The sequence below is a fragment of the Hippoglossus stenolepis genome, chromosome 14 (assembly GCF_022539355.2).
Source record: "Hippoglossus stenolepis isolate QCI-W04-F060 chromosome 14, HSTE1.2, whole genome shotgun sequence".
NCBI classification, from domain to species: Eukaryota; Metazoa; Chordata; class Actinopteri; order Pleuronectiformes; family Pleuronectidae; genus Hippoglossus; species Hippoglossus stenolepis.
Genome location: NC_061496.1, coordinates 14,887,457 through 14,906,795, shown reverse-complemented (window position 1 = coordinate 14,906,795; position 19,339 = coordinate 14,887,457). Strand labels below are relative to the sequence as shown.

The window sequence follows — 19,339 nt, the reverse complement described above, 5'->3', positions numbered from 1 at the left end:
AAAAATCTATATGAACCAAAAACGTGCAGTTTCATGATATATTGATTTTAAAGTTGATTATTTACTCTGGACTCCCTATTATAAAGATTTATATGTCTTTCATAACAAACCTTTACAAATGAGAATCTAAGTCAAACAGATTCCACCTTAAAATCCTTGTATTCAAAGACCTTTGTGCGAGTGTCGTAACATCTTTAAAACAGATTTGCGGGTGAGACAAGTGGATGTTCATATTCATATATTTTATATAATGTATATCAAACTAAAACTAATACAGCATCAAACTTAAAAAGGATCAAGAGGAAAAAAAAAAGAAAAGAAAAAAACCCTGAAAACTGAGCAATCCATTGGCTTGTGGAGCAGTGGATGTTAAAACCAGGGGTAGGGGACACTTGGGGGCACAGCAGATGCCGCGGGCTTCCCGTCACATCAAGTCTCCGGTGGCGGACATCAGGTGGCGGGGGTGCAAGGAAAGGAAAGGATGGGGGCAAAGGAGAAGGAGTTGGGGGAGAGGGGGGGGGAGAAGGGGTAAGTACAGGTGGAGATGAGACAGCCCAGATTTCTGCAGGGCAACATCTTTTCTTGCTGTTATTTCACTTTTTTAATACTTTTTTATTTTATTTTTTAAATTTCAAACACAAAAACCATGTTCTAAAAAAAGCAGCCTTGGTGCGTTGAATGTGTAAAACGAAGGGGGCCAAGTCCTTGGTTTCTTTTTGAGGGGGCGGGGGGGGTTTCTTGTGTCTCTCAACAATGTTATTTTACTATGTGTGTGTGTGTGTGTGTGTGTGTGTGTGTGCGTGTGTGTTGTGAGAGAAAACCATGACAGCAGTCGGGAAGATGAATTTGTGTAGTGTGTCAAAGGAGTTGAGAGGGAGGGGGAGAGAGAGAGAGAGAAAGAGAGAGAGAGAGAGAGAGAGAGAGAGAGAGAGAGAAAAAGAGAAAAAGAGAGAGATGTGGGGGGGAGGGGTTAAGGTGAATATTTGGCTGTGTGCTTGTGATGCTGTCTTTGCTCCTCTGTGCAACACGTGTACACCAGGTAATCGTGTAGCACGACCAGGCCGAGGGCAGGGAGGCTTATTTGCACTTGTGTGTCACTGGATGTGCATGCCAGTGTATTTGTGTATATGTCATCACTGTGTATTAGTGTGTGTGTGTGCGTGTACTGTAGGCCGAGACTGGGGGGAGAGAGGGTGGGGGTGGGGTGGGGGGTCATGCTCGGTGACTACTGTGTGTCCAGCCAGTTCATCAGTCAGTCAATGAGTGGGTCCTCTCAGTGGGCAGAGGGACAGTTCCTATTCTTTAGCCTCAAGGAAGAGCGTCTCCTGTGGAAACAACTTGGCCTCCAGCAGAGTTGAGCCTGGCTCCAGCTGGGTGATCTGAGACGAGACAAAGGTAAAGTACAGGGACAACGTTAGACCGTCGCAGAAAAAGTGGTTTGAGGCTACAACTGCAACGGATGGTTATTTTCATTAGTGATTAATCTGACATGTAATTAACTGTCAATTTCAGAAGTCTTTGAGTTCAACCAACACACAACGATATTAAGCAGAGAATTATTATATTCTCACATTGAGAAGATGCAACCAGTAAAGGTTTTGAATGCAGAGAGTGCATACCTCCGCCAAGGCTACCGGCCACATTAACACCATATTGCATATTGAGATACATGTTCAGTAAACGGCTCTCATTACATGATCCATTCTCTGATACAGTGGTAAGGAGTATTTACTATAGTATTTACTGTAAAGTAACTGAATAAACATAACATACGAAAAAAACCTTTCATAGGGATAAGCTTTCTACACAGGCCTGAATTTTTGATAAATATCTCGGCAGTATAAATATTTCCTGAGAAATTGACAAAATTGACAAAGAAGACGTCCTATCTCCCAATGATAAAGAGAGTGAATAAAACATCCCTGGATCCACTGATTTATTTGGATCTGCTCCAAAATATAATGGGTCCATCCTGCTACCACATAACAAACAATTGACTATTAAATGAAATCTGCCAGGGATTGCAGGAGCATTAAATTCATTACACGGCCCTCAATCTGAGCTGCCGATAAAAACACCCGCAACTGATCTTCCTCTGCAAAGTGCATCGATTTAAAAAACACAGTTCAAGCAGCAGCAACTCTGGTAGACAACATGTTATGGATGATTCCACAGGAAAGAGCAAACGTTTTAAAGTCAGCTGAATCATATTATCTAAACTTTTTCAATTACATTTACAGATTTATTCCTGTAAGTGTGAACATGGGACGGAAAAACCAGACGGTGTAAGAGAGTGTGTATTATTCTAACATTGTTTTTAAAAACAACGTATAGGCAGTAATCTGAGCAGCTGGAGCCTCGTTTTCCCTAAGAGGAACATCAGGTCTGTTTTCATGAAGAGGCTCCGATCCAGAACAAACTGATGAAGGCTACAGGACAGGAGAGTGTGTGTGTGTGTGTGTGTGTGTGTTATAAAAGCTCCTCAGTGTGTGTGTGTGTGAGGCGAGAGAAAGAGAGAGAGAGAAAGAGAGAGAGAGAGAAGCAGGGATTTAGAGAGCTGTACATTTCTGATGACTAATAGTGACTGATTTCATCTGTGACACAGGTCAAACAGAAACATGGCTGATGGTGTAGAAGAGAGAAACATTGATCTGTTTTCAACACTCGGAACTGCAGCGATTGTCTAAGAGCAGAGGAATAATTCAGTACCACCCACAACGGAGCTGATTGAGTTAGCCGACACGAAGGAGGTCTGACCTGCGTTTTTCTTTCTTTTTTTTGTTGATTTTTTGAACAGGACAACCTGACTCGCTCCCTGACACCCACCACCCCTGTGGGCCTCTTAGCTTATGTGAGCTAATCACTGGCAGGGTTGTGTTACATCGGGCCAATCTAACACCTGGGCTGAATGGGCGAGGTGGTGTGACACCGAGATGTGTCCAGGGCTTATCTGGTGACTGCTGCGTCAACCCCTCTGATTAGGGATCCTATTCTAACCTCATGGTGGGATAATTAACCAGCTCGCTGTACCTGCCATAGAAGGTCGGAGGGCAAGCCGGGCGCACTAAAGGTCGACCTCACAACAAGCGCAGTGAGAAGTCTGAACTCTGAACATGAACCAAAAAAACTGCTTCACCTACATTCTCCTTTTGTGTCTTATCAGTCTTTTTGGTGTCGGAACAATCAGGTATGAAAAGTGTAAATCTCGCTCAATACCCAGGACCTCTAATTTAGATTTTAGTTTAATTTGAACTTCTAAAGAAACATTTAAGAAATTTCATCTGAACTTTGAACAATATATAAATGGTAATAATAGTCCATGTTAGCTCCAGAAAAACTTATTTAGGAGAAAACTGTGATACCAGCAAACGTTTAAAATAATCAAAACAATCTACAAATAGAAGCTCGTGTTAGGGTGAAACAAGAGGGGGTTCAAAGACTGTGAGACAAGGGTGACAAAAAAAAAAAATTGAATAAAGGAAAGGTGAGGAGGATATATCAGCATCCGGCAAACTATCCATCTCCCAAGGGTGTTTGGAAATGTCACCGTGCGTGCACTTTGACTACACGTCTTCTCCTGATCCTCATTTCAACGTGTCATTTAGACTCTTGACTTCTCAGCGGGGTCCTGGGGAGCCCCGTGCCGGCAGGGAGGGGCTGCCTCATCAACCTTATGCCCATCACCTAGTCAACTGCCTCATAGCACAGCAGGGAGCGAGACGCCATGAAGAGAGGTAAAATGGTGCGTGTTTGTTTTTATGAGTGTGTGTGTGTGTGTGTTTGCTGCAAACATATTCCTTCGCGACGGTGGGGAAAAGGACCGACAGGGCTGCTGGGTTCCTTTTCCCACCTCAGGAGCAGCGCGTCGCAAATGGCTGCCATGCTAATGAACCCGACAGGCTGTTATGACACCACAGCATCAGGTAGGAGTAAATGAGGCTTTGGGGTGGAGCAGGTGTGTGTATGTGGACGACATATAAGCGTGCGTGTGCTGTGACTGAAATTGGGATGAGAGTTTATGCTCGCCGTGCACCAGGGAGAGACGACGGGGGGAGAGCAGCATCTGACTCTGAAGAAGAAAGTAGGGAAACAAGATGCCACACTGACACAGGAGACGGGCGCCATCGGTGATTGTTTACATTGTTATCCAATTAACAGACCATAAGCATGGAGGCATCTGTCAACAAACAAAGCTGTTGTTTTTCCTCTGCTCTGCCTAAGCCATATTCTCTCCTCCTGTGCCTACACAGCCATGCATACATACATACATACATAAGACAGACACAATCTAGCTCTCTGCTTGCAGTTTGTCTTTAACCTTGAGTCAATATAATTTCCATCAGCCAATTTAGATCAAATCAATCAGCTGAATTAGGGAAGCGTCTGACTAACTTAGAAGATGAAATTCATTTCAAAAGATTTTCATCTGATGAAATAGCATTTGTGGAAAAATAAAAGGTTTGCTGGTTAATTAAAAACACATAAATGAACAGAATAAAAACTGAACTGAACTGAAGCTCAGCGCCAAAAAAAACTTTGAGAAACTCAAATCGCCTGTATTTGTGTCGACACCAAATCACGACACACATTATCTTACGACACTTAACATCGTATGGTGGAGACTTTACATTATTATAGAGCGAGCACTTGACGAGAGGAAAAACTTCCCTTTAACAGGAAGAAACCTCGAGCAGAACCAAACTCGGGGTCGGCCTTCATCTTGAGAGGAGAGAAAACGAGAGGAGAGGCAGTAATTTTAAAATTGGAATGAATAAAAAAAGACAGATGGTGCTTCTCAGCAATCTTAAATAATTTATCTTTTTCTATTTATGAAAAATTGTGCGACATAAAATAATCAGCCTTGTGTGTTTTGGCGGTATTAAATTTCCCCACGGTTAAAAAAAACACACCATTAGCACTTAACGTGAAGTTTGAGAATTAATACCACAATTGTAAAGCCACTTGATTCAAATGAATAAAACACACTGATATAACAGAGGAGGCGACACTAAGCAACGCTCGGCCGTGAAAGAAAAGAAAGGGAAAATAAACACAGGGCCCTCGAGATGTCCGCTTCCAATATAATCAAACGTGCAGCTGAAATAACGCATTTTTAATGAAGCCATTACAGGCCCTACTATGTTAATTAAAACCAAATAACTTGTCTGTTTTAAACTAGTGTTGTCAAGTGTTTATTTGGCCAATTACAAAAGCAGTGGGAGATCATTATCTGCTGCCAGGAGCGTTGACAGCACGTAGCGCCGGGGCGTGAACAGAACAGAAAAGAACAGAGCCGAATACGGTACTTCAAAGACAGAAAGGCACCGCACAGCTTTGAGGAGGGGAGGTGGGGGGGCGGAGGGAGGAAAGGAAGGGGTAAAACAGAAAAATGGGGAATGGAGAGGAGAAGTAAATGAGAGAGCAAGTGAAGTGAGAGAAAATAAAGAGAGGGTAGTTTATGCTTAAATATATTTAAATGTGGTTTAAGTGGGGAAAAAATGAGGATGCACAAAGACTCTGCAACAAAAAGAAAGTATAAGTGGAAGGGACGGGTACTGTGTAAGCAGGGAGGTGCAGAGGCAGCAAGAGACGGAAAGAGGAGGGAAAAAGGAGACGGAGGGAGGGAAAGCTGCAGGGAAGAGGGCTGAGGGTGAGGAGGGGGCTGGGACCCTCAGGGGAAAAACTCAAACAAGCAGCTTTTAACATTGAAAGATTCGCTCTGAATGTGTTTTAAATTATTTTAAAAATCTTTGCTTTGATTGATCATCTGTGAAAAGTCCAGTCTCGCAGGGAAAGTTTCACATTTCCAACTCTAACTTGTGTAAGTTGCTTCTGAACTGGTTTCACAAAACCCTGCTTGTACGTTCAGGTGTTTCAACTTCAGGACTTCAGCAGAGTAGATTGTAAAAACAGCCCCCTGGCGTCAAACTGTGCACATACAAAGAAATCAGACCAACACGCGCATCCAGTAAAAACATCTTTTGCTGGATGCTGGATCAACAAAACATCACAAAATGTTAGAAAAGATACGCACACTTGAAGCTGCCATTTAACAATTTAATTTTCACTGAGGCTTTTCTCTTGATAACGATTGTAGATTTTTACCTTTACATCCCCCTGAAAGAAGATCCATGGTGTTACTGACTCTCCCCATAGAACAGATAATTAGACAGAGACACCTCTAATATTTAGTATATATTTCAGCTATTTAGCCAGAACCTGTTATGGAATACCAACTATTGATGTGACATGAATTTGCTATTTTTTTTACGATATCTACTAGTTAATCTTTGTTACTGAAACATCACAGGATTTGTTCAACATGTAAGATGGTGACTCACTGGAAAATAAATCATTAATGGGATCTTTAGGTGTGTGGATCTTCTTTTTTTAGAACTCTACACATAAGCAAAAAACGTTTTTGAGTGCAGGGAGACTTTAACCGAGTGAGACCCTGTGTATGTGGCCTAAGACGAATCCAGCTTCAGAGATGAAGCGTGGGGTCACACATCTTTGTGAAGGAGTGGGTTTATCATTAGAACAGTCCTCCGGAGCCTCTGAAAGAAACTACTTTCAAAATAAACTACCTTCCTTCTTCCTGTGAAAAAAATACTTGTCAGATAGTGGGAGAAGAAAAGCAAAACACGCCAGTGCAACAGATGTAAAATCTATTTCGGCTTCTTCTGTGCCACTGTTTATTTTTGTTGCATCTCGGGTTTTGTCTAAGAATCAATTTTGCAAACTCGCTCGCGGAGCTGGAAGAAGGATTAAGCGAAGGTGAAATAGAGTACAGTATCACTGTAAAGGGAAAATAATACGCCGGGTTGACAGTGTTTGGGTGTCTACGAGCAGCCGGGCAGGAAGAGCCCATTGCCGATTATTATACCGGCAGTCTAAACATTTTCACCGCGAGCTGAAGGAAGAAGAAGACCCTCAGGCCTTCGAGCGGTGGTTTGAGCGTGACACGTATCAGAGAGAAAGGAGGACATTCTTGAATGAAAAGCTGAAAACTGAAACACTAGACGCCCCCCCTCCTCCTCCTCCTCCTCCTCCTCCTCAAAGTCGCTGACAATCATAGAAACGGAGAAAGGGTTAGTTCCCTGAGCACGGCTAAGCCTAGTACAAATGATGCCAGTGTAAGGCCTGCTGTAGTGCTGAAGAGATAAGCCACTGATACCAAATGTTGAGGAAACGACGGAGTCCAAATTTTAGAGACTAATCGACACTTATTGGCTAAACTACAGGAAGGTGGGGAACGGCACAAATCACAAATAGGAGAACTGCTTCTGATGTTTTATCTTTAATGAGAATTAACTCATGTTTCCAGATGTACAGATTAACAATGCATCCCTTTTTCCTGGTTAATAATGTTGTAGTTTTAGGCCAGAGTATTTTAATAAACTTCACGTGATGTTCTCAGGTTGGATTGTGAAGATCCACTGATCTGTGTTCCTGCTGAACCAGTAGAAATTAAATAAAGCGGGCTGACGAGGAGGGAAATCACAAAAGAAAGAGTGACACTCCACAAAGCCACAGAAAACTCGAAAAGGGAAAGAAGGTTTCAACAGTTGTGCAGTATTACAAATGCAATAGTGGTCTATCCTCTATCCTCTGATCCTGGCAGAGCAACAGTGAGAGCGTCTGGACGGGATGGAGGCTTTCTATGCTCCCTCTCTTTTAATTACAACACAGAGCTGGGGGATTAGACAGGGGCCTGTGTTCACAGCCTCATACTGGCACTTCCATTGAGCTGCTTCACTTCTCTCTTCCCCCCAAATCTCTCGCCTTTCTGTTTTCTGGAATTATCTCCCATCATCTTCTTTTTTAATATCTTCTCCACTTGTCTTCTCTATCCTTTTCTCTTTCAGACTGTTTCTCTGATTAAATCTTTTCTTTGTTTAAGCTTCTGTCTTCTCTGTTCTCTTTTCCACTATAGTTCTGCAGTCGCCATCCTTCTTCCCTCTCCTCTCCTCCTCTAATCCTCCCATCCTGTTTTTGCTGGAATTTCATCTGCGATGCAGACACATCTTTATCTCTGTCTCCAACACATGTTTACTCTTGATTATAAAGAGACAACTGTGAATCCTTTAAGTGACAAAGTTGTGAGCGGGGCATTTGTTTGCTTGAAAATATTTGTGCATGTGTTGAAGTGTGTGATTGTGACGAAATGAAGAGTGTGAGCTACGTGTTAATGTGTGTGTTAGTTTGAGGTGTTTGTGCCCCAGTGGTCTCTACAGACTGCGATGGCACACTGCCTGGGCAAGCCTACACACACACACACCACTATACAACCACCACCACCCACTCCTCCACATGCACTCTTCTCTTGATTAATGGAAATCCCATTTTTGTTTCCAGCAGCATGGCTAATTAAACTGGTAGTTAAAACAGTGCTCATTAGCTCGTTACCACCGAGCGCGCCGACCAAACCCTCAGATGACGGGCTGTAGCTGAGTGAGTGCTGCCGCGCGTCAGCAGAAGAGCCACAGAGAATACTACTGTCAGTGCTGACAACTGTATCCTCACACAGTCACAGTGTACTGTATTCACAACGGACTGATTCCTAATTAATATTCACTGAATATTACGTGTGCGCAGGTGGATGGATAAAAAGGCGGCTTAACTTGCCCCATCACAGGTACGAGTAAACAAAGGCAGTGATCCTCAGGGGCTGCTGTAGCGCACAAACACGGCAAACAAGAATGATGAAAAGGCAAGAAAAACTCAAATCGCCAAATCAACACAACATATAGTCTTAACTGTTGTCTCTGCTTGTCTCCACTCACAGCTGCCACCCGAGTTGCAGCACAGGCCCATTTACAGCTACAGGCCAATTACAGCTGCGGATCTCTCCAGCAGAGACTTTATAACCTGCCGCTGCTCCTCTCTGCCAAGGATCAGTTTAGTGCTTGTGTGTGGGGGCAGAGAACTGTTATGAAGGTGAGCACAAAATTAACAACTGGATAATTCAACTACCATCTTGGTAAAAAAAAAAAAAAGTAGTCTTCACCCCTCCACTTGTAAATTTAAAAGATTATTTGTTGGTCTTTGCAGCATTTTCACTGCTGGTATGAATGTATATGAGCATAAGTGGGTGATTTTGGGGCCCGTGTGCATCTGATATTCCACTTACATTTCTACGAGGGAAGGTGGTGAGGAGCTTGAACTCATCGAAGGGATACCCCTTGGATGCAACGAAGTCAAAAAGGACCTGGAGCTGACAGCTGCCCAGGAAACGCCTTTCCAGAAACTCGCCGCTTGGTGTGCGAATTCGCAGTTTGCTGATTTGCGCTCCAGACTCATCGACGGGCTCTGGCGGTAGCGTCTTCTCCAATGACAAGCGGATTGCCTGGAAGAAAGGGTGGGACAAATCCAGTTTAGTGGTCAGTACAGCACATTGACAATTTTGGATACTCTACATTATCTCACTAGAGTTGGGCAGATTTTTACTATGTTCATCACAAGAAATCTGTGAAAATTCCTCCAACTGTCGGAGTTATGTGTTTTTTCACTTCACAAGATGATCCATATTCTAGTCACTGCATAGTAACAATACACAACAGAACAAATGCTCTATACATAGAGCTTCTCATTGTTGACTGAATGTTTACATACAGGTGCCAGTGAGGTGCAGCTGTCATCACTGGAGCTGCAGTACTTTTTGTTAAAGCCTATTTGCATTACAAAAGTTACTAATAGTTTTTTAATCTTTTGTTCACAGGAGACTATGAATAATAATGTGATATATAACTTAAATTAATAACATTTAGATTAATCAAATTTCAACAAAATATTTTTAATGTAGACTTTGTATTAATGAGTAATAGAAACTAAATGGAATAATTGATAATATTAGTGAGACACTGATGAAAACAAGGACAAATTCCTACTTAATAAATACATTATTGTAATTTAGCTTTACACAACAGCACCTCTGTACAACTCTTTTCTCTGTGTTGGTTTTACATCACATTTTTTCCCTATAATAGACACATTAGAATAAAACTAAATGGATTAGTGCAGGAGAGGAGAGAAGCCAGGAAGCTTATACACAGTCCTCCCCAATGCAAGAAAAAAATAATCAAGAGATTTGGTGAAGTGTTATTATAAAAACGAAGCCCCGTCTCTCTCTCTCTCTCTTGTTTATAGAAAATTTAAACCAAAGACTCGACGGTAACACTGGCAGCGATGAAGATGATGACACACTATCCAAATAAGTACGAAGGAGAAGCCAACGAGTTGCTCCCAGAGTCTGATTGCAGCACTGTTGCCTCACGTTAATTAAAGCAACTTCATGTCCAGAGAATATTATTAAATTAGTTGTCCTGCGTCTCACCCTGCTCCCTGAAGCCTGGTGTCACCCAGAAGGTTGCCAAGTAGCATTTCAATACGTTAAAAACAGCCAAGTGTGCTCCTCGCTCTCTTTCTCATGCTGCCTTATTCTGCTGCTCACTGAGGGGGAATCTGAGACTGAGCCTGCTGATTATCTCAGATACTTTCAAGTCTTGTATCATAAGAGCTAATACATTATCTTACGGACCCTAAAATTGGTTATAGTGTTTACACCCAATCATAAGGGTGGTTTACATGGCACAAAGACAACCATCAACTGTCATCCAACGCAGCGAAGCTAATCAGCTCTCCTGTGTTCTGAAAATCCGAGCCTCAGCGACTCCCCCGAGCCTTTCCTCCTCGCTCTGCTCCTGCCCCTCGCCTCCTCCTCCCCCCAGCTTGTTGTTCCTGTTTGGCCAGCCTGGGAGCATATGCTGTGACAACACGCCCCGGCTTTATTTACACACCATAATGCAATTATATTTCATAAGAGTGTACAACAGTAGCTCATTAGCAGCTTCGGGTGTTGGGGTGGGCAGGGTAGGGCGCGTGCCACTCCGCCATCAGCTCCCTCAGGTGTAAGAGCTGATGCTGACTTGAGTTAAAGGCACCCCCAGGGACAAAGTAATGCACACACACACACGCACACACACACACATAACTGGAAGGAGTGTGTGTGGTGGTGGACATATAAATGCAGACAGACTGACAACCACAGAAGCAAGCATAAACACCCACACAAGTGAGAGGTAGCGTCCCTAAAGAAACAACAGGACACACGTCTTGTTGAGCCCTGGGGCCCGGCTGCTCCGCGCAAACAATCAGATGCATCTATCCGTCCATTTATCTGCCTCTCCGGCTCCACGCCACTAACCACAGAAAGCAAACAGATGATGGGGACGGGTTGGGGGGGAGGAGGTGCACCTGACAGTCACACAACTGTATGCTAAGACCCCCCTGAAGGAGGTAAATAGTAAAGTCAACCCACACAGGTACATAAAACACACGCGCACCCCACCCACCGCCGCTCGTCTATGCACAAAGGCACAAATTCACAGAGAACCCGTTCCCTCTAGCATTGTTTTCTCTCTGGTGGCAACTAGTGTTTATGTTGTCTGTAGTTTTCTTTACATTTTTTTTCCCATATTCACTACCAGGTTACTAACTTGTAGGAAAACTGTAAACAACAAAAAAGACTTATGATAGGTTAAAAACAGATGTATTGCGTTAAAGTTTTCAGATTCAGTCCAACAACAATTGGGATTGGATACTTAAAAACATTAAATTAAAGCAACAAAATGTCTGTGGCCTTTAAATGGATCTGTCTTCTCATCACAAGTGAATCTGTCCACAATAAAACCATCCACTAAGTATTATAAAAAATAATGTTATAGAAAGGATGGATTAAAAAAACAGTATCCTCTTAAATGTTTAGATGGAAGAGCTCCATTTTAATCTCATATAATACTATAATCAAACACATTATCAGGTTTCTACCTCATGCAAATAAAGATAAACAGATTCAAGCAGTAAATATTAATTGTAAACTTTTTTGGTTTCCTATATGGATTATATTATTTCGCAGTGACTGAGAATAGAAACAAATTCAATTTAATGCCTTTATTGTGATTGCACAGTGATGCACCAAAATTAATATCAAAAACAATAATCAATTAAATTAAAATTGTGTAAATACTTTCCTTTGATTTTCTATATAACTTATCTATCTGTCAACCTGTGGAGGTACTTTTGTACACAGGTAAAGTTGTATTCACGTCCGGTTTCAAGTTTAAAAACTCCAGTTGCCATTGTGATATATTAATGAATATCCCAGCAGTGTGTTGGCAGATGACACCATAGAAACGATGGTTCTTGGGCCATATAAGTAGGCCATGGTGGCCTTTCTTCAGTGGAATAAACAAGCGTGCACACAGTTTGGACAACAGTGATATAATTAAGACGGCCCCTGGTCCGAGGCTCTTTTGTTGTCAGAAAAGAGACAAATCACCTGAGTGAGCCGGGTCACCCAATACCTCTCAGTGCCAGAGGCTCTGTGCTGTTGAGTAAACAACCATCAGCCAGGACTACACTGTATTAATATAGACTGTATAACAACAATGGTGCTGTCCACACAGACGATTATTGTTTTCCTGCATGCGTGACAGTGTGTCAGTCTGTGTGTGTGTGTGTGTGTGTGTGTGTGTGTGTGTGTGTGTGTGTGTGTGTGTGTGTGTGTGTCCGTGTTCACCCCCTCTTCACACACAATAGTTGTTTTCCAGTGAATGTGTGTGTTTGCTTGGGTTGTGCACGTTGTGTACATGAACTGCCTCAGTCTTTTGTTTGGCTAGGTTTCAATATGCGAATACGTGCTATACCAATGTACAGCAGTTAAAAAGAACAAAAACTGTGTGTATGTCAGGTGACACTGGCAGGGATGGGCCTCACTGTAATTAGGATATTTCATTCTTGTTCGATGGCTGTGAGCCTGTTCATCCACTCTGCACACGCTCCACTGACTGGCAGGCTGCACCAAAACCATGATCTAATTGACTCATTATTGTGAAGTGACAGCAAGGCGGATAAATAATGACAGAACGATGGCAAATCCACTGTGCGCTGGCAAAAATGAATCAGCCTGATGCACTGATCACGATGGAAAATTAATTTGACAAATTTGAAAAATGTGAGTGCGATGTGTGTGGCTGTGTTCTCACCTCCTTCTCATCCTCCTCCTCCTTTCTCATCTGTTCCAGACGAACTATCTCAGCCTCTTCTCGCTCTTGGGCTTCTCTCTAAAAATAACAGCAGAACCAGAATCAAACCAAGAAGAGGCTGATGACTGTTGCTTTGTTGCCCACAGGTATTACCTTCACTTTGATGACTTGTTGTGGACAGTGAACCAATTAACTAGATTTTCTGTGAATTGCAGTTTTAAATACTGAACAGCTGATTATCAAAGTGGGATTCAAACTGCCCCTCCATTTTCACTGTGTCAGGACAACTGCACATGAAAGCTAAAACGAGCAGCTTTGTAGATACACAAATAATGGTCTTAGATTTTGAATCAATATGATTTTGGCACTCAATGGCATTAAATCCAGAAGTAATGCCAGAATGGCGCTCTGACCTCTGCCAAGGCCGAACAGTCCCCTTATGAAACCACTTTTAAATTTACTAGATCCAGATGTTTTTTCCAGTCCTCTAAACATGCAAGATATTTCATTGAGATCTATGAATTCTGTGAGAAATCAATGAAAATTCCACCAAACCTCGTTGTTGGAGGCAACAACAGCTAACTCAGAGCCTAATGCTTAAATATGATAAAAGGGTTGTTAGCATGAGAAATTATTTCACAGTGAGAAAACAGATGTGATTACCATTTTAACTAAAATAACCTAAAATTAAAGGAATAGTGGGTTTTTTTAAAACCCCAAGTTTTTGTTGATCTTAGATGTTGTACATATGCCATTAAACATAATGCCTCTAACTCAAGAGCACAGAAATACTGTAAACTTTTGGTTTTACTTGAAAAATTACATTACCAGGAGCTGACAGAGATGTTAGGAAACAAAGATATTATTTAAAAACCAGTAATCCAGACATATCTTCTTTGTTATTTTTTAAAGTACCTTCTTGCGGTCCGCCTCTAAAGACAGACTGTAGGCCTCATCCTGCTCCCTCTTCACCATCTCTCTCGCCTCGCGCTCGTCCTGAGTGGAGGGAGGAGAAAAAAAAGAAAGTGGGTCCATTAACTAACAAGATAATAAAGGATACACATGGGGACAAAACATCTAAGCTGAGGTGATGGGTGTGGGAGCCAAAAAGAACCGAGCAAAGGAAAATGCAGCATGGAGCGTGTGGTTACGTACAAACACCAGGTATGAAAGAGTAGCACCAGAGGGGAATTCATTGTGACCGGGCGGTCATTTACCAGACCACAAGCCTCTTTTATGTTTCCTCATCTCAGTTTCACCGTCCCTTTCTCTCTCATTCACTCTGCCTCTCTCTTCCTGTTTGTACAGAGGGACGGGGACAGGCGGCCTTTCTCTCTCTACCTGCTGTGGCTACAAAGTGTTTTATAAAGACTGGGGACCAAATACAAGTGGCCATTGTGCTAACAGTGCATAGCCATTAGTTTTCGATTTTCTGAGGGCCCATGCTGTGTGCCAGTCCGGATATGGCAAAGGAAGCTTATTGTGATGATCAGTGGACTACTGGGCGGCTAAGCGGTGGCTAAGCAAAAGAACAGTGTGTATTGTTGCATTCAATAGTAAAAATGCAAAGGATACATTTGTGCTTTTGGTCTGCATAATGGACGAACATTGAAAGGAAACTGTAAAAGAATGGTGGACGTGGACAAAAGCATCAAAAGTGGCACCCTTCAATGGACTGGCCCAGAGTCACGCAAACAAGTTGCACAGAAACTTATATATTACTCATTTTGCCCTGATGTAAAACCCTTTTCAACTCTATGTCTGCTTGCGCCACAGGGATGCAGCAAATTATAAATCTACCATGTAGCTTCTCAATAGACAGCAGTTTTAAAGACCTCATCATTGCAGGGAAAAAAGAAACAGATACTTCTGTATCTTGGCAACTGATAGAGGTGGTGAGACGTACGGTCATCAGGTCATAAAGGTAAACTGTAATTTCAGAGGGTCAGAAGTAAGAAATGAATTCAAGGTTTGTTCACAAACAACAAATAGTGTTAAGAGTTGTATTTAATTTGCTGTTGAATTTAGGAATCAATGGTTTCCAGGGTTGACCATACTGGCATTCAGTCAGCAAGGTCACAAGTCCTGGGCTGCACGTGACATCTGCACAGGGGTCAGTGCGTACTTTAGTGGACATGGGTGGATGACGACATTTACTTCACAGGGACCAACTATGAATTTGCCTTTAGAACTATTATACCTGGAGCGAATTTTATATGTTATTATTTCATTTTGGGCACAACTATGGCTCAGTGTCTTGCTATCACTTTACAGTCAGGTGAGATCTCCTTACTGTGGACTGTGCATGCTCCCTGACGCAGGTTAATGTATGTTTGGCGCCCTTGACCGAGGTGCTAGCCTCAACACCACGACATTTCTCATTCACAGTATTTTCCTAAAACCAGCTGTTTATCCCAAAAAGGGACATGGGCCAGTTTTGGCAATTCTTCACATGAAATGAAAGTCAAATATCCTGGGAATGGCCCTAGACGCTGACAGATACAAACCACAAAACCTGCTGTGAGTAGTCAGTTGGTTAGTAAGTACTAAGCTATAACACAGACAACCATTGGAATGACTGGCGAGTCAGTGACGGTTGGTTGAAGACACAATGTGGCCGTCCAGCTGCTCCGTTTCCAGACAGACACAAAAGTCAGTGTCAAAGTGGAATGTCTGGGTTGGGTGGGCGTCTGCGTTTTGTGTCTGCCTTCGCCTTTGAAGAGGTGGAGGTGGAAGAAAGGAGAAGAGAAAGAAGAGAGAGGGAAGGGAGCTTGGGAAGAAGGAAATTCTCCAACGTTCGAGAGTTGTTACAGTGACGATGGGATTATTGCAGTGTCAAGGCTGAGTTTAATAATCATGAATAATCACTTTGAACTTTATGCTTTCATCATCATTTCTGGGTCCTTATCCCACTTTGGAGCTTTACTGCACTTTTATACTATAACATATTTGGTTTCCTATTTCTCAGACACATCTCAAACAACTTGATATAGTGATTTTTAAAGAAAAGAAAATATTACACAAAGGAAATACAAATATCTTCTGCAGAGGCCATAAAAAGAAAAACTGTCTGGTGGTTATGTGTTCAAAAATCAAGTTGATATATGTAAGAAAAGAAAGATGCACAAAAAAAAGAGGCTTTATAGGAAAACTAGCTTATATCTTTAAAAAAAGATATATTTTGGTTATCAATTTTAAAAAGATTTTGGGACTCATTCAAAAAAGCCTCAAATGATACCCAGTCTCAAATCTGAACCTACAGTCAACTTTATGACTCACGCAGTCTGACCTGAAACATGCACATACCCATACCCTAAATACTTCTCGTCTCTTCCTGTCATTATTGATTATTTCATGTGACAAGAGCAGTGAATCCAAAACGAAGCTAGAGAATTGTAGCAATAATAACAACACTGAGACAATAACTGTCACTCAATGGTGAGTAACCAACTGAGGATGTTTAACCCCCAGGGTGTGTGTGTGTGTGTGTGTGTGTATGAGTGACTAAGATTAATTACTTAACAAGTGTTCCCATAACTGAGATGCTATGACTCTCACATCAGTATTGTTTAAGAGGTAATTTGGTTGACTGATTGTAAAGTGCCTAATACGGTGTGACATCTGTCATCTACAGAAACAGTGGTCATACAGAGGTCAAAGAGGACATGGTGACCTCTTTGAATCTTATTCTGAGGGGGCTGTTAATTCGACACCGAGTTAAATCCCTAAATCTTTGACCTACAGGTATTCAAATGAAAAAGAAAAAAGAGAACTTTGTTGAATTATGTGAACACAGATAGAAAACCTGCCTGGACAAAAATACTTATTGTGTCGTACACCCTCTTGTGTGATGTTGCTGGGTAAACACATGGGTAAGGGGTTTAGGTGAAAGTCTTTGACAGTGTGGAGAGCTGTCTGTCATTCTGGCCCACATTCATGTCCATGACATGAAACACCATCACCACTCTTCACTCATTATTTTTGGGAGGATTGTATCCTTCAGTGGTGTTTGTCCACTTTCTGTTGGAGTCAAAGAGGCAGTCGACAGACACAGAGCAGACCTGTGTTACCTTTTCACAGCAGTGAATAGGAATCTTGTACCTTTTCAAAATCAAAGACTGTAGTTAGCACAGTAAACTACAGATAAATGCAAAAGAGGTGGAGTGATTAAGTACTCTGCTTGTCATTACACGTGTGACCCAGTTTAACAATGTAGTCTGATCTGTTCCAACATGTTTTTTTACTTAAGCAGGATGTTAAAGAATGGCTCAACTGACTGTAGCTTCAGTCATCAAGCTGAGGATGGTTTGAGTTGTTACTAGATTTCTTCTTGTGTCCAAAACAAAACCTATCCTAAACCGGAGAAATCAATTACATCTTTTTTAAGAGACCCTATTTAAAAGTCAATCAAAACAAATTTCTACATCTTGAAGAATCACATTTGTATTTGGCTGCTGTCAACAATTTCCAGATTGAGTTCAGACATCACCTCATCTTTGATGTCCTCTTGCTGTTGTGCTGTGAAGATCTCCATGGCTCCCATTAACCTCATCATCAGCTCGTCCACTGTCGTATTACCTAAAGATAACAAAACTATCAATCACAATCTACAGAGTGTAATTTTATCTTTTTGTTCCAATAAGTACAGACAAATATATCTATACATTTTATCAGACTATTTATGAAGTAGGAATTACCTTGAATAACATTTAGAACTTCATTGGACGTTCGTTTTCCCATTACTATGAGGAGCAGGGGGAACTGGTCTGTCTTGTATGTCCGTATAGTTTGTGTCACAACACTTCCAAAGTGCCTCGTGCACATGGTGAGTAGTCTGGAAGAAAAATAAATCCAGTTTAAATATCAAATTTTTTTTTTTGGATTCACCTGAATTCTGTTGTAGAAGCAAACATATATTTTACAGCCTGCAATTTAAAAAAATACAGAACATGAAAGATATTCATACAAAATATGTGAACACACTTCAAAGACACATTCATATTTTTTTTACAACGTATGGAAATGATCGTCATCTTTTCAGATTTCAGCAGCAAAGAGAAATATACACAACTTGTGGCGTTGGACTTATAAACCAATATCTCCTTCTTATCCTATTCCATCAGAGTGACATGCTATCTCAATTGGAACCCCAGATAAATTAGTATTCCTCACCAGACCCCCAGAATTGATAGGGCAAGAGAGGATTTCTTATTCCATTACAAAGACAGAACTTTTTAAATTAACATTTCAGAGAGGGAAAAGGGTAGCAGGCAGCCGGGGCACTGCCAAGCTCCCTGTAAATGTCATAATATTAATGAATTGCTATAGACTGAATGCAAATATAGATTAGCTTTTTCTCACGCCTTTTAATAAGATCTACTTTAATAACTGGCTGGTAAAATAGAGAGGTAATGGAATGGATGGAGGGACAGCAGGTCAGAGGAAGAAGATAGATGGAAGGGATGCTATCTGAGAGGGGGTGTAACTCATTAAAACACGAGGCCAAAACCGCAGCAGCTACTTTCAGACTTTTCAAACTGTGAAATTGTGTATTTGAGCTCATTGTGGTACTTTCTAAAGTTATAATTACACTGGTACAGACGAAAAAAGGGTGGATGGTAGACAAGATTGTGAAAACAGGGGAAGGGACTGCATCTGAACAGAATTTAAGATGCTGTCGGAACATGATTCAAACTTCTCCGAATGTTGAACTCTGAATGACCCACGTCTTGCAATGAAAAAGTTGGGTACCCTAAATCCTACTGATCATTCTGTCCTGACATTTGTCCCCGTTCAGACCTTGACCGAGGCCGACCATAACAATAGCCCACAGGGAAACTCTAACCTGTAATGAAAGGCCAGGGAACAATGGACACCAACTTAAAGGGTAACCCGATCCTAAATCTCCCATCAAGCACAAACCAACCCGCTTTAGTTTCAAACTCAAAATAAAGGAAGTCACTCCACCATAGTAAAAAAATCATCAGACAACATAAAAACTGCTCAATCTGAAAACTCCTGAATCCTTTACATATCTGCCTTCAATCAAGTTGTATCAGTATATGAAACACTTGTGAATCTGCCTATAGAACAAGTAGGGACACAACACACCGAGAGCAGGAGGAAGTCAAGCTACTCCAGGAACTGAGGTGAACAGTTCATCACAGTCTCATCCAGCCAAGACATAACACGATAAAGAATGTAGCCTAGTCCGTACCAGACCTGTGGCCTTTTAAAAACCTTCAGGGGGTAACTGCATGTAGAGGAAACACCTGCATGGAACTTGCAACTAA

General features: G+C 41.7%; 1 protein-coding gene across 1 annotated transcript in view; it reads right to left on the bottom strand.

The window, feature by feature from the left end:
- Positions 1 to 221: 221 nt before the first annotated feature.
- Positions 222 to 19,339, bottom strand: part of faf1 (Fas (TNFRSF6) associated factor 1) — a 60,474-nt gene continuing 41,356 nt past the window's right edge. The window contains exons 14-19 of the mRNA XM_035175900.2: positions 17,744 to 17,880; positions 17,536 to 17,624; positions 13,962 to 14,042; positions 13,047 to 13,124; positions 9,134 to 9,349; positions 222 to 1,379 (exon numbers count right to left, since the gene is read on the bottom strand). Coding sequence (XP_035031791.2) covers positions 1,296 to 1,379; positions 9,134 to 9,349; positions 13,047 to 13,124; positions 13,962 to 14,042; positions 17,536 to 17,624; positions 17,744 to 17,880 — 685 coding nt within the window. The 3' untranslated portion in view covers positions 222 to 1,295. The remainder of the gene's footprint in view (positions 1,380 to 9,133; positions 9,350 to 13,046; positions 13,125 to 13,961; positions 14,043 to 17,535; positions 17,625 to 17,743; positions 17,881 to 19,339) is intronic.